The following is a 14,533-nucleotide window of genomic DNA, read 5'->3' on the forward strand; positions in this document are numbered from 1 at the left end:
AGGTGTCGGGGCAAGGCAGGGCTGTGATTTTTCTCCAGGAGCGCCCCTGTAGTCCGGATAAGGCAGGGCAGGTCACAGTGACAGAAATTCACCCACAGAAGTGGGGTGAGCTCCGTGACCAGCCCCTGTCCCTTAGCTCTAGCGCGTTGTTAGTGGTGGCGGGGCATAGCCTAGATCCCTTTGCACGTCATCTGCCATGGGAGTAAAAACTGGGATGATCAGCCTGACTCTCAATCTTCCTGCCTTAGTTTCCTGCCCCCGGTTGCCTCTCCTCCCAGTACGATGAGTTCGGGGAGAAATTAACAAGCAAGTTGGCTCCCAGCCTGTTCTAGGGAATCGAGTCCTTGAGAACAAAACGGGCGGCGGGGGTGGGGGGGGGAGGTAGCTTGCTCGTTGAGGTTTATTATTATTGGGTGGGAGAGGGTGGCGGGGGGAGCAGACAATATTTGGAGCCCCCTCCCTCCCCAGAGCCCAGCCTGTGTGTTGGGGAGGGAGGCAGGCAGTCGTGGCACGTCCGTGTGAGATGTAGAAAGGAGTGGGGGGAGGAAGGTGGAGAAGACTCAGCAGCAGCCAGAGCATGTTCTCGATGCAACAGTTCCCTGCCCTGCCTCCGGAAGAAGAGCGTTACCGCCAGGTCCTCTCCACTGACCGGGTAAGGCAAGCGCAGCTCCCCGGTCACCCTACGCAGCTACCGCGTGGGTCCTTTCCCTTGGCACCAGCGGTGGCCACAGGGTCCTGGCGTGCCCGTGCCCGGGGCTGGGGCCGTAGCCCATCGGTCCCCGATGGAGTCGTCTCCACCTCCCGGCTGAGTAAGTAAGCCCCAGAGCGGCTGCCAGCCGCGGGGACCGCGCCCAGAGGCGCGCAAGATGCGCTGCAGACGGGGGACGAGGACACCGCTCTGCTAGCGTAGCGGTCTGGGCAGCGCCTAGCGCTCTCCTCGCTGAGTCCCCGCAGCCTGGGGCGAGGGACAACAGGGTAGGAAGCCACATGCTTCCAGTTACAGGAACCCACGCTCCCAAGGAAACCAGCTCACGCCGATTTAGCTTTGCAGAAACGATCCCTTTAAAGGGGCCATAATTCCTTCGGGGCAGAAACCGGAGTGTCTCGTTCGGGCCCGATGCGCGTGTTCGAGAAACGCTCTGGGGAAAGGAGCAACTTCTTGAGCAGGTCCTGCCTGGTGGCCGAGCCGAGCCGCTCCCGCCCTCTGCCTTTCCACCGCCCGCGTTATATTGTGTTAAGGGGCAATTAACGTAAGTTATTTAGACACTGACTCGAGAAAGTTCAGCCCGTCTCCGCCGAGACACCACAATGGCACAACAACTTACAGTGGCGAATAACGGGCAAGTAGAAACGGCCCCGCTGCCCTTTAATGTAACCAGGGAACATTTCGTTTCCTTTCATTGTCAAGGGAGGCCGGTGTGTAATCTACAAATGCCGCCAGTGGTTCTGTCCCCAGCCTCGCTTAGCAATCAGGGGAGTGATCGAAACGAATGTGTTCCAATAGCCGTGCCCTTTCGGGCTGAAATCAAATACCACCGCATCTAACTCGCCCCAGACAGGACTGATTCCCTGCAGACAGGCGAGGGCCGAGCCCACAAGTTTAGCAGAAGTCCAGGGTAAGACTTGTCATACAAATGATAAATCCGCAGTCACCTTCCTGTTCCCAGCCCCGCCGCCTTCCGTTAGCCACACGGGCTCAAGGAGAACAGCAAAGGGGAGTCATTTGTTTTTAATCGGATCCATTTGCGGCCGATGATTGGCGAGAGCTGAGAAAAGTTATGCAGAGAACAGCAGGCAACAAGTTAGCTCAGCGTGCCTGGCCATGTGTGCGCGGAGCAAGTGCTCTCCTAGGGCGTCTGCATCCCGAGTTCGCCCAGTGAGTCTCAATGTGATTATTGCCCTTCCTCAAGGACTAGGCAGGGGAGAGGCAGGACGAGGCAGCAGTAAGGTCAGGGGTAGAGCGACACTTGTACTTTTCTTCCTGGCTGTCGAGGAGCAGCGTGCGGAGCCCATCTCTTGCGGGCTCAAAGAAGACACAGGAGTGGAATATAGGGCGAAACCGGGCAGTTAATCGCACTCTGGGGGACAGCGCAGTTGTGATGAATACAAATGGGAAGATGTGCAGAGTCCGGGGGTCCCCACCCCTCTAGGCACATTCCCTGGGCTGGGGAATGCTGGGGCCATGGCTACGCTAGGAAAAAGTGAGGCAACGGGACAGCGGTCACGTGTTAACTAACCGGCTGTAAAATCCTACTGTAGACAGGGCAAAATCGTACTGTTAACGCGATGTCGCTCGCCCAGGTGCCCCCTGGACTCCAGACTAGGGGAGCGGGCGTGTCTCGGAGCTCCTGCACCTTCCCCAGACTCGGGGTACTCTCGGGTAAGGCGCGGGGAAGGAAGGGTCGGCAAGGCAGGGGCTGCTGGGCAGACTAAGGGGAAGTTGTGAATATAAACGTTTGAGCTGCCTAAAGAGCAGCAAGGGAAATGTATAAAGGATTCCCGACTTAGCACAGAGCTAAGATGTAATATACCGCCACTGGGGCATTAGCTCTTACACGGTGCGTATGATGTACAGAGCCTTTCTCCCCACTGGGTGTTATAATGTCCTGCTCTAAGGAGAAGACCGGAACACCCAACGAAGGAATGAGTCCTGCTGGGGGGGACGACAACGTTTCAGAACTCACTTCTAGCTAAGTAGCTAATGGCTTCTTACACAACGCCTAGGAAGGTACCGCAAAACACCGACTTTACATTTTGGCGCTGTAAAGTAATAGCGTTCAGTACACTTTAAAAACATTTTATACAATGCATACGATATAACACAATAAACAATTAACATGACCCATTATTTGAAACGTTTGTAAATATTGTCGTATATTATGTTGTTCCCATTCTCCACTTGATTTAAAATCCAGGTCCTTTAGTCACATTGGGCTGTATAAGTAGGAGCATTTCCAGCAGATCTAGGGAAATAATTATTCCCCTCTATTCAAATGCATCCATTTTTTGTCCCCCCCCCCCTACAGAAGGGGTGTGGACAAATTGGAGAGAGTCCAGTGGAGGGCAAAGAAAATGATTAATGGGCTGGGGCACATGACTTAGGAGGAGAGGCTGAGGGAACTGGGGTTATTTAGTTTGCAGAAGAGAGGAGTGAGGCGGGATTTGATAGCAGCCTTCAACTGAAGGGGGGTTCCAAAGAGGATGGAGCTAGGCTGCTGTCAGTCGTGGCAGATGACAGGACAAGAAGTAATGGTCTCAAGTTGCAGTGGGGGAGGTCTAGGTTGGATATTAGGAAACACTATTTCACTAGGAGGGTGGTGAAGCACTGGAATGGGTTACCTAGGGAGGTGGTGGAATCTCCATCCTTAGAGGTTTTCATGGCCCAGCTTGACAAAGTCTTGGCTGGGATGATTTAGTTGGTGTTGGTCCTGCTTTGAGCAGAGGATTGGACTCCCGAGGTCTCTTCCAACCCTAATATTTTATGATTCTATGATCTCAGGGCAGAGCAGTCTAGATTCCAAAGCCAGAAGAGACCATTGTAATCATCTAGTCCAGTGGTTCTTAACCAGGAGTACACATACCCCGGGGGTACGCAGAGGTCTTCCAGAGGGTACCATCAACCATCTAGATAATTGCCTAGTTTTACAACAGGCTACATAAAAAGCACTAGCGAAGTCAGTACAAACTAAAATTTCATACAGACAATGACTTGTTTATACTGCTCTATATACTATACCAGAGTGGCTAAACTGCAGCTCATGAGCAACATGTGGTTCTTTTACAGTTAAAATGCAGCTTCTGGAGCCCACCATGCCTCTGTTTCTCTGCCTAATAGACTGGCAGGGAGGGGAGCTTGGGGCTTCTGGCCTCTGGCAGGGCTCAGGCGTCAGCCTGGTGGATGCTCCTGCTGGGGCCCTGAGCCTTCGCAGGTGCCTCCTACGGAGCAGAAGTCTCAAGTGACACCACCCTGCTGCAGGGCAGAAGCCCTGAGCCCCAGCAGGTGAGCCCCACGGGCTGAAGCCCTGAACCCCAGCAGGCATGCCTAACACCCGAGGTTATGAAAATTATTGTATGCGGCTCAGAGGGTCAATACGTTTGGCCACCCCTGTACTATACACTGAAATGTAAGTACAATATTTATATTTCAGTTGATTTATTTTATAATTATATGGTAAAAATTAGAAAGTAAACAATTTTTCAGTAATAGTGTCCTGAGACACTTTTTGCATTTTTATGTCTGAATTTGTAAGCAAGTAGTTTTTAAGTGAGGGGGGTATGTAAGACAAATCAGACTTCTGAAAGGGGTACAATAGTCTGGAAAGGTTGAGAGCCACTGATCTAGTCTGACCTTCTGTATAACACAGGCCATAGAATTTCCCCAAAATAATTCCCGGAGCAGATCTTTTAGAAAAAGCATCCAGTCTTGATTTAAAAATTGCCAGTGATGGAGAATCCACCAGGATCTGTGGTAAGTTATTCCAGTGGTTAATTACTCTCACTGATAAACATGTGTGCAGTTATTTCCACTTTGAATTTGTCTAGCTTCATCTTCCAGCCATTGGGTTGTGTTATACCTTTCTCTGCTAGACTGAAGAGCCCATTATTAAATATCTGTTTCCCATATAGGTACTTACAGACTGAAATCAAGTCATCCCTTAACCTTCTCTTTGTTAAGCTATATGAATTGAACTTCTGGGTTCTATCACTATACTGCATGTTTTCCTTTCTTTTCTTTTTAAAACTATTCATTTATTTGGGAAGTTTTAACAAGTTTACAAATCCTTGCCATATAAATATCAGAATCAAAACAAACATTATAACAGTAGCTTTTGTTTAAAGAGACATTATACCGGAATACATCATCAGATCTTTCTATTTAACAGGGTGTTACCATATTACAGAGTGAGCATCATTACTACACCTATAGTATGTAATTTATAGTGATTTTATTAAGTGACATTTAAATATAAACATATTTAATGGACCAGGCACATCTATCAAATATTAATATTTAAAAAATTGGACAGGTATGCTGAGGCTTTTTTGCAGGTGAGTATACTTTGTGTTAGTAATGAATAAAAGGTCTAAATATAAATATCTAAATATCTATCTGTCCTCCATTTTGGTGGGTACATAATTGGTGTGTTAATTTTTCCATAAGCAAAACCTCCCATAATATTGAACTATTCCTCTGTGGTTGGACTATTTTTTTTCCAGACAGAGGCTACCAATAGTCAGGCAGCTACTAGCATATGAGACATTAATTCTTCATTTCCTCTTGAGTGACCATTTCCGCTAGGAAGCCCCAGAAGGATTACCAAGGGATCATTTGGTAATAAATATCCAACAATTTGTAAAATACTGTTATGGATTGCATCCCAGTACTTTCTAATGTCCAGACATATCCACCATATATGCATACAATTTCTTATTTCACAATTTCTCTGACTTTTATCCACATTCAATCTCTCTATATATTTTACCCTGACTGATGTGATGTACCACTGAAACAATATCTTAAAAGAAATTTTCTTTTATTATGCTACAGACTGTGGTTGCTGGTCCTCTTTTCCAGGTCAAACCCTATTTCTCTGGGGTAATTTATCCACATCCTTTTCCCAGTGTGTCATATATGGAGACTTTTTTTGTTAGAAAAGCTGTCTGCAAAGACTGATATCAATTAATTAAATAAATACATTAATAAATTAATTATTTTGTTTCCTAATTGACCAGACACCATCACTTTTACAGAAAGTTGAGAAACATAACTTCTGCTCGGAAAGTACTGGTACCAGGGGACAGTGGGACAATAAAAGTTAGTTTTGATCTCTAAATAAATTAGAATATTGTCTTTACTGAATAGCTGGCCAACCATGTGTATTCCATAGCTCTTCCAATGTTTGCGGCTTTTTGGTTCACAATTTGGATTAAGATCTGGATTATTTGCAATGAGTGTCATTGGTGAGGGGAAATAATTTATCTTATCTCTAGTTCTGTCCCAAACCCATAGATTAGCCTTTGCTAAAGGATGTGTGTAAATGTCTGGAGAGCATGATATTTTATTAATCCATGGTAGCCTAGCGATGTTTTACACTGTTACCATTTTCTTGTCTAATAAATATCCAGTATTTGACTGGGTTAGAGTGCCCCAACTGCACTACTGCTTTGAGCTGGCTGGCTTGATAGCACCATAGAATATTTGTAATAGCTAGTCTACCCTGTTCAATGGGTCTGTACAAAATATCTGCACTCACACTTGGTCTTTTCTTGTTCCATATAAATTCTAACAACATCCTCTGTACTCCTGCTAGGGTTTTATCTGCGATAATCACAGAAGAATTTTGAAACAAAAAAGATATCCTTGGCAGAATATTCCTTTTGATTGTGGCTATCCTTCCCAACCAAGAAATTGCATACTTCTCCCAGCATTCAGATCTTGGTTCGTTTGATGAAGTAGTGGTTTGACATTTAAATCATAGGGCTCTTCTAGATTGTTTGAGATTTGAATTCCCAGGTATTGTAGTTGCTGCCTATTTGTCCCCAAATATTTTCTGGAGGAGTGACTTTTCAGAAACTGGCAAATTTATAACTAGCATTTCAGGTTTGGCATACTTTTCTTTAAAACCAGATGCTTTCCCAAAGTCCTGGATTTCTTTAGCAACTAATTTTAGGGAAATATTTGGTGTAAATAGACATAATAGTATATCATCTGCATATAACATTATTTTCTGATGTATTCCTGTAAGGTTTATTCCTGTGAAGGATTCACTGTTCCTTATCCTCTATGCAAAAGGATTCATGGCCAGTGGGAAAAGTAAAGAGGACAATGGATATACCTGCCTAGTCCCTCTGGTTTCAGAGTGGTAGCTGTGTTAGTCTTTATCAGCAAAAAGAATGAGGAGTACTTGTGGCACCTTAGAGACTAACAAATTTATTTGAGCATAAGCTTTCGTGGGCTACAGCCCACTTCATTGGATGCATGCAGTGGAATATACAGTAGGAAAATATATATACACAGAGAACATGAAAAAATGGGTGTTGCCATACCAACTGTAACAAGGGTAATTAATTAAGGTGAGCTATTAGCAGCAGAAGAAAAAAAGTTTGTAGTGATAATCAGGATGGCCCATTTTCAACCGTTGACAAGAAGGTGTGAGTAACAGTAGGGGGGGGGGAAATTAGCACGGGAAAACAGTTTTACTTTGTGTAATGACCCATCCACTCCCAGTCTTTATTCAAACCTAATTTAATGGTGTCTAGTTTGCAAATTAATTCCAATTCTGCAGTTTCTCATTGGAGTCTGTTTTTTAAGTTTTTTTGTTGGAGTATTGCGACTTTGAGATCTGTAATTGAGTGACCAGCGAGGTTGAAGTGTTTGCTGACTGGTTTTTAAATGTTATAATTCTTGACGTCTGATTTGTGTCCATTTATTCTTTTGCATAGAGACTGTCTGATTTGGCCAATGTACATTGCCAGCAATGCCCCTCTGCCATGAATAGGTCCACTCTATTCTATCAAAGGCTTTCTCTGCATCTAGTGATAAAATAAGAAAATGATCTTATTTTGATTTGGCATTATGAATGATTCCAAGTACTCTCCAAATATTGTCTGACATTTGTCTATCCTTAATTAATTCACTTAGATCTGGATTTATAAAAGCTGAGAGCAAAGACAAAGATCAGCTAGCTAGTATTTTTGCTAACATGTTCATGTCATGATTTAAAAGTGATATGGGCCTATAGGAGCTGCATAAGGTAAAACCTTTTCCCATCTTTAGGGAGGACAACCACAGAGCTTCTTTCATAGGTGGAAGTTCCTCCAGAACTTATTCCTAACAGAATAGTATTGAAGGTATCTTTCAAAGGATACACACTAATACCTCCTTAAATATCTTGTAAAATTTAACTGGAAAGCCATCAAGTCCTGGAGTTTTACTACTTTTCATACTTGCTATTGTCTCTAGAATTTCTTCTTCTGTTATTTCTTTATCTAAAGTTCCTTTATCAATTTTGCTTATCATTGGCATGCCTGCTACTTCCAGATATTTTTTTAATAACTTCAGAGCTATGAGGTATAGAGATTTTTATAATAAGCAGCAAAAGTTGCACTTATTGCATCAGGGTGTGTAACTATCTTTTGCTGATTGTTTTTTATGAGTGAAATAATACGTTGCTTTAGAATCTCTTTAAGTTTTTGAGCCTATACCCTATCACTTTTATTTTTGTTTTCATAAAACTTCTGCTTTGTATACCCACGGGATTTTTCAGTGGCATCTCTCCTGCAACATATTCAACTTCCCTCTAATATTAGTTAATTGTTGGTATTTTTTTTAATTTGTGTTTTTGTGAATATCTTGTAACTTTTAATCTCTTGTTCTAGTTCTATTTTTCTTGAGCTCTTTCTTTTTTTCAATTGAGTGGCGTTGCTTGTCAACTGGCTCCTAAATACTGCTTTACCTACCTCTCAGAAAAGACCTTTTCTTATATTGTCTGTATTATTTATTTGAAAGTTTCAAACAATGTCATCTTTAATTGCTGGAACCCGATGATTGTCATGGAGAAGCAAGCAGATCATTTTCCAAAAAAATGATCTTTGGAACCCAACCCAGTTATCCAATATTACTTCCACTGGTGCATGATCTGACCATATAATGTTGCCAATTTCCACAGATCTTTTCTACTTCATTAAGGATTTAGATATTAACGTTAGGTCTTGTGACGGGGCAGCCCCGCCCTGCACTAGCCCCAGCAGCATCAGACCAGTAGCTCTGATAGCGAAAGTCCCGCCCCGGCCGTACTGGGCATGCTCCAAGTGCTCTGGGAATATAAAAGGAGGGAACTCAGCCCAGTCTGGGCGGGTGGCTGCAGGGGAAGGAGCTAACTGGGAAGCTCCTGTGGAGGACCAGCCACCACCCTTGAAGTTGCCAGGAATTGAAACTTCTCCTGGCTGGCACGAAGCCCTACCATGGGAGGATCCCTAGAAGGTGACGGACCTGGAGACCCGTGGAGTCATGGGACTCATGGGAGACCCCAACTCTCAAGTGACTCAGGGCAGGGTGTGTGTGTGTGTGTGCGTGTGTGCCGGACTGGTACCTTGCCTCTGGTAAGCCTCAGCATGTTTTGGTAAGACACCCCCACTGAGTCATTAGGCCGCACTGCCCTGCAGTCAGGGGCGATTCTATGGACTCTGGCCGCTAGGCCGTAATGACCTGCAGTCAGGGGCGATTCTATGGACTCTGGCCATTAGGCTGTACTGCCCTGCAACCAGGGGCAATTCTATAGACTCTGGCCATTAGGCTGTACTGCCCTGCAACCAGGGGTGTAAACCCTCACACGTGGTGGAGAATGTGAGTATCGATCTGGGCCTGTTGAAAGGTCTGGGAGAATGGAGTTGAACCGTTGGAACTCCATCAACCTCCAAGATGGAGATGGAGATGGAGAAGCTCCCAAAGTGGATGCTGGAAAGGCAGCAAGAGCAGGCGGCCCAACAGCAGCAGCAGGTGCAGATGATGCAGCAGATGGCCAGCCAGCAGCAGCTGCTGATAACCCAGCATCAAGAACAGCAGCAGAAGCTCCTCTAGGAACTGGTGGTCAAGCAGCAGGCATAACAAGAACGTCTGGTTCAGCAGATGACCACTCTGTTATGCTCGGTGGGAACCGAAACTGACGTACCTGCTGGGGCCAGACCCAGGGAGAATTTGGGGGAGCTGCCGGTATGCCTCACTAAGATGGGGCCAGAAGATGACCCGGAAGTGTTCCTAGTGACATTCGAATGGGTGGTGACTGCTGCCAGGTGGCCCCCGGAGCATTGGGCCACCTTACTAGCCCCCTATCTGATGGGACAGGCCCAGGCCACCTACTGTAGCCTCAACCCCTGGGAGGCCCTGGAGTACTCCTGGGTGAAGGTGGCCGTACTGGAACATACCAGCATTAGCGTGAAGACCTATCGCTAACACCTCCACAAAGAACAGTATCCCCTGGGGCTTGGCCCCAGGCAGTGGCCCAACGGATACGGGACCACTGTTGGAAGTGGTTGAACCCGGAAGGCTTGACCGGACCCCAGGAAGCGGAGATGGTGGCGCTGGAGCAGTTCACCCAGATCCTGCCCCCAAGAGGAAGGGCCTGGCTAAGCCAACATCGACTGGCAACCTTGTCCATGACAGTGGCCTTGATGGAGGACTACTTGTCTGCTGAGGGGGCTGAGGCACCACCCCGGGCAGCAGGAAGTTCCAGTCGAAAGGGTGGGCCGGGAAAAGGAAATCCCCAGGAGGCAGGGGCTCGGGAGCCATCATCCGGCGCCTGCCCCGTGACCCCGAAGCCCCCCAGCCCTGAGCCCAGGCACAGAACCACCCGGGTACTGACCCAAAGGGACCAGCTCCCACAAGAGAGAGGGAGCCCGCTGGGTAGAGGCCCTGGACCCGCCGAGACCCAAGAAGGGTGCTAGGAGTGCAGACAAGAAGAGCATTTCCAGCGGGATTGCCCGTTTATGGACTGCAATTATGGACAAGCCTGGGTCGCCGGACAAAGGGCCCGGAAGAGAGGACTGGGAAAACTCGTGGTCTCTTTCTGGGTCGAGGGGATCCTCACGAATGCCCTTGTGGACTTGGGGTGCAGCCAGACCCTCATATGGGAGGGGCTGGTCCCAGACCTGAAACTCTGGCACCCAGGTCCACTTACAATGTCTACATGGGGACATCTGCCCCTACCCATCGGCATGGGTGAGGATAGAAGTATGCCACCGGGAGAGGGGGCCTCCGTGTGGGTGTGGCCCCCAGGTTAGCCTACCCAGTAGTATTGGGATGAGACTGGCCAGGCTTCAGGGAGGTTCTCCAAATGTACCAACCATGGTCTGACCCAGGAATGGATGGGACTAGGCCCCCATAAGTGGGGCTGCAGCGCTGGGGGAGACCCCCCTGACACCCACCCCACCCCCCGTACGGCCCCTTTCAGTGGAGGACACACAAATGGAACTGGAGCGGGACATGGACTTTGTCCAGGAACAGAGAGAGGACTCGACCCTAAGTAGAACCTGGGAACAGGCCACCAGCCTTGGGCCCAACCCTGAGGCCCCCACAGGGTCCCTGCTTTGAGATATGGCAGGCTCGCCTATATCGGGTAGTGCAGGAACCGCAGACCCAGGAGACATTCTGTCAGCTATTGGTTCCCCGGAGGCTGCAACAAAGCCTCCTCGGACTAGCCCACGCTAACCCCTGGGCTGGGCACCTGGGGCGGGAAAAGACCCTCCAGAGGATAGTTCACCGGTTCTTCTGGCCTGGCATACACCAGGAGGTTTGGGACTACTGCGCATCTTGCCCAGAATGCCAGCTGGTGGGACCGAAAGGTGTATCCTGGGCACCCCGATTCCTATGCCAGTTGTCGGCATACCCTTTGAATGGATTGGGATGGACCTAGTCGGCCCCCTTGAAATAAGTAAGATGGGGAACTGCTTCATCCTAGTGGTCGTGGATTATACTTGAGATTCCTGTTTATGCTTCCAAGGATTGCAGTAACTCTCTTGTTTACACTACAGCATCGCACATGTTCTGCTGATTATCCACCACAACTCACAATTTTTTTTTGAGTCACTGCATCCCAGGATAGATTTACCCATCCTGTAAGTATGGCCTTTATTCTCTGTTGCTAAATATATAACATTTACATTTAGCAATATTAAAATGCATATTGTTTGCTTGCCCCAGTTTACCAAGTGATCCAGATTTCTCTGTATTGGTGACCTGTCCTCTTCATTATTTACCTCTCCCAATTTTGTGTCTGTGATTAACTTTCCCAGGGTGCAATCTGGAACTGGGATACTGCTGAGCCATCTGTCTCCCCAGCCTGGGCTCCCTCACCTACTGTGATGCTGTGACAAGCTGCAGACCCCTCCCGGTCCTGCACTCACACAGTCTTACACAAACAGGGACACACCCAGCTGCAGTTACATGAATGCTTCTCCTAGCCACTCATGAACTAACAACAGAGAGGCTCCAACCAACTTCCCCCAGCACCGCAGCCTAGGACTCAAGCTCTGTACCATCCTACCCTGGTCAGAAGCCTGACCAGTGTAAGGGCACGTCCATACTACCCGCCCGGGTCGGTGGGTAGCGATCGACTTCTCGGAGTTCGATATATCGCATCTCATCTAGACGCGATATATCGAACTCCGAACACGCTCCCGTCGACACCGGAACTCCACCACCACGAACGGCGGTGGCGGAGTCGACGGGGGAGCCGCGGACTTCGATCCCACGCCGTCAGGACGGGTAAGTACTTCGAACTAAGGTACTTCGAGTTCAGCTACGCTATTCGCGTAGCTGAACTTGCGTACCTTAGTTCGAACCCCCCCGCAGTGTAGACCAGGCCTAAGTTAGTACCCAGTCTGCCCCTTTCTCAATGTGGAGAGGACAATGCACCAGCCCTTGTTCCTAAGCAGATTTCCTTTACACTTCAAACAACACACTGTTTTTAGGTAAAAAATGTAAAACAGGTTTATTAACTATAGAAAGATAAATTTTAAGTGATTATAAGTAATAGCATACAGAACAAAGTAGATTACCATAAGAAATAAAATCCCAATGTAAGTTCTATACTCTAGACAGCATTTGAATCAAAAAGTGTCTCACTCTGATGGTACAAACAGTCCTTCAATCTTCCATACACAGACTGGGATTACTTCTTTCCCACCTGGGACTACATCCCCAGTTCAGTCTTTGTTCTTAAGGTGTTTCCAGGTGTTTAGTTATGGGGGGAGTGAGGCCCAGTGATGATGTTGCTTCCCCCTTTTATAGCTTCTTCCAGCTTGCTGGAAAGATCTTTTGCTGTGACATGATTCAAATAGTCTCCATTGTGTATGTGTTATCTCTGAGAGGTTTCCATTGTACACAGTTCTTGGGGTAATCCTTGTGAGTATGTATATTTCCTTCAATGGGCTATCCATGCTGTTTGGCCTATTTGTTGTTGTACCTGAAAGACTGGTTTTGGTTGTTTTTTAACCTCACAACATATTTCAGTAACAAACACATAGCAAAACTTCATAACACCAGATACAACAGTGAAAACAATCCAACAGGATATTAATATACAACAGATCAAGACTTTTAAAATGATACCTCACAAAGCATACTTTGTACAAAACATATATCACCATGGTAAATATGGGAGTGTCAGGGTGTTGCTTTGGTACAGAATGTCACAGTGTCATCTGCAAACTTTAACAGTGATGAATTTTTTTTTCTTTCAGGTCATTAATAAAAATGCTAAACAGTATAGGGACCACAACCTATCTCTGTGGGACTTCACTAGACACACACTCGTTCAATGATGATTCACCATTTACAACTACATTTTGAGACCTATCAGTTGGTGCACATTAAATAGATTAATAGATGGCTATGTTAATTGTATATTGCTCTAATTTTAGTAAAAAATGTCATGCGGTCCCAAGTCAAATGCCTTCAAGAAGTCCAAGTATATTACATCAACACTATTTACCTTTATCAACCAAATTTGTAATCTCATCATAATGATATAAAGTTAGTTTGACAGTATTTATTTTCCATAAACCCATGTTGATTAACATTAATTATATTACCCTCCTTTAATTCTTTATTAATTGAATCCTATATCAGCCTCTCTATTATCTTGGGCAGGATTGATGTCAGACTGACAGGCCTATAATTACCCAGGTGATCTCATTTACCCTCTTTACATATTGGCACAACATCAGCTTTTTTCCAGTCTTCTGGAACATGGCTGGTGTTGCAAGACTTATTGAAAATCAGCATTATTGAATGTTTATATTAAGGGTTTTCTCCCTTCCAGAACAACAACTCTTTCTGAAGGAAAGTGATAGAGCCCAGCCCTGCAGGCTTTGCTAACATGAGTGATTCTTACTCAGATGATTAGTTCCACTGGCTTCAGTGAAGCTACTCATGAGAAAGGTTGCAGGATGGGGAGTGAAGTGGCCAAATTCACTTTTCCAGACTAGAAAATCTGTGTTTGTGCTACTACGTTAATATTTGATAGACCATTTTCTGGGAATTTGCCTCTGTTTTTCATCCATCTGTTGGACACTGGATGTATGACAGACTCTTGATTTATGCTCTATGATCTATATACATAAAATTGCGTAACACTTTTAGCAATATGGGTACTAAATCCAGTGTTCCAATTTGTTTTCCAGTGGGATATTGATTTTCACTCCAGTCCCCTTTGTAGCTTCAGTTGAATAAAGTATTCTTTATTTCCTCTCCGAAAAACTTCATTGGCACTGAGTGACTTGTGTATTCCACCCCACAGATAATTGCATATCTATGGTGGATAACTATGTGTGTAGGGAATCAAAAGAAAAAGGCACTTAGTAATCCTTCAGGATGTGGGGTGCTATATAAATACAAGATTTATAATACAAATTTAACAAATATCTATATTACTGTTTGATAATATCCCAACCTATGAATGGAAAGTCAAGCCTATGGAAAGTCAAGCAATTTTTTTAAAAAATGCTGCCTTATATCAATATAGTAGGATGCATT

At 45.9% G+C, this 14,533-nt stretch overlaps 1 protein-coding gene across 3 annotated transcripts in view; it reads left to right on the forward strand.

Annotated features, from left to right (window-relative positions):
• Positions 1 to 483: 483 nt before the first annotated feature.
• CORIN (corin, serine peptidase) overlaps positions 484 to 14,533 on the forward strand; it is a 281,826-nt gene continuing 267,776 nt past the window's right edge. For all 3 annotated transcript variants that reach the window (XM_045019311.1, XM_045019312.1, XM_045019313.1), the window contains exon 1: positions 484 to 652. In XM_045019311.1, the coding sequence (XP_044875246.1) occupies positions 578 to 652 (75 nt within the window). In that variant the 5' untranslated portion in view covers positions 484 to 577. The remainder of the gene's footprint in view (positions 653 to 14,533) is intronic.

Source organism: Mauremys mutica, chromosome 5 (assembly GCF_020497125.1).
Source record: "Mauremys mutica isolate MM-2020 ecotype Southern chromosome 5, ASM2049712v1, whole genome shotgun sequence".
Classification (NCBI taxonomy): Eukaryota; Metazoa; Chordata; order Testudines; family Geoemydidae; genus Mauremys; species Mauremys mutica.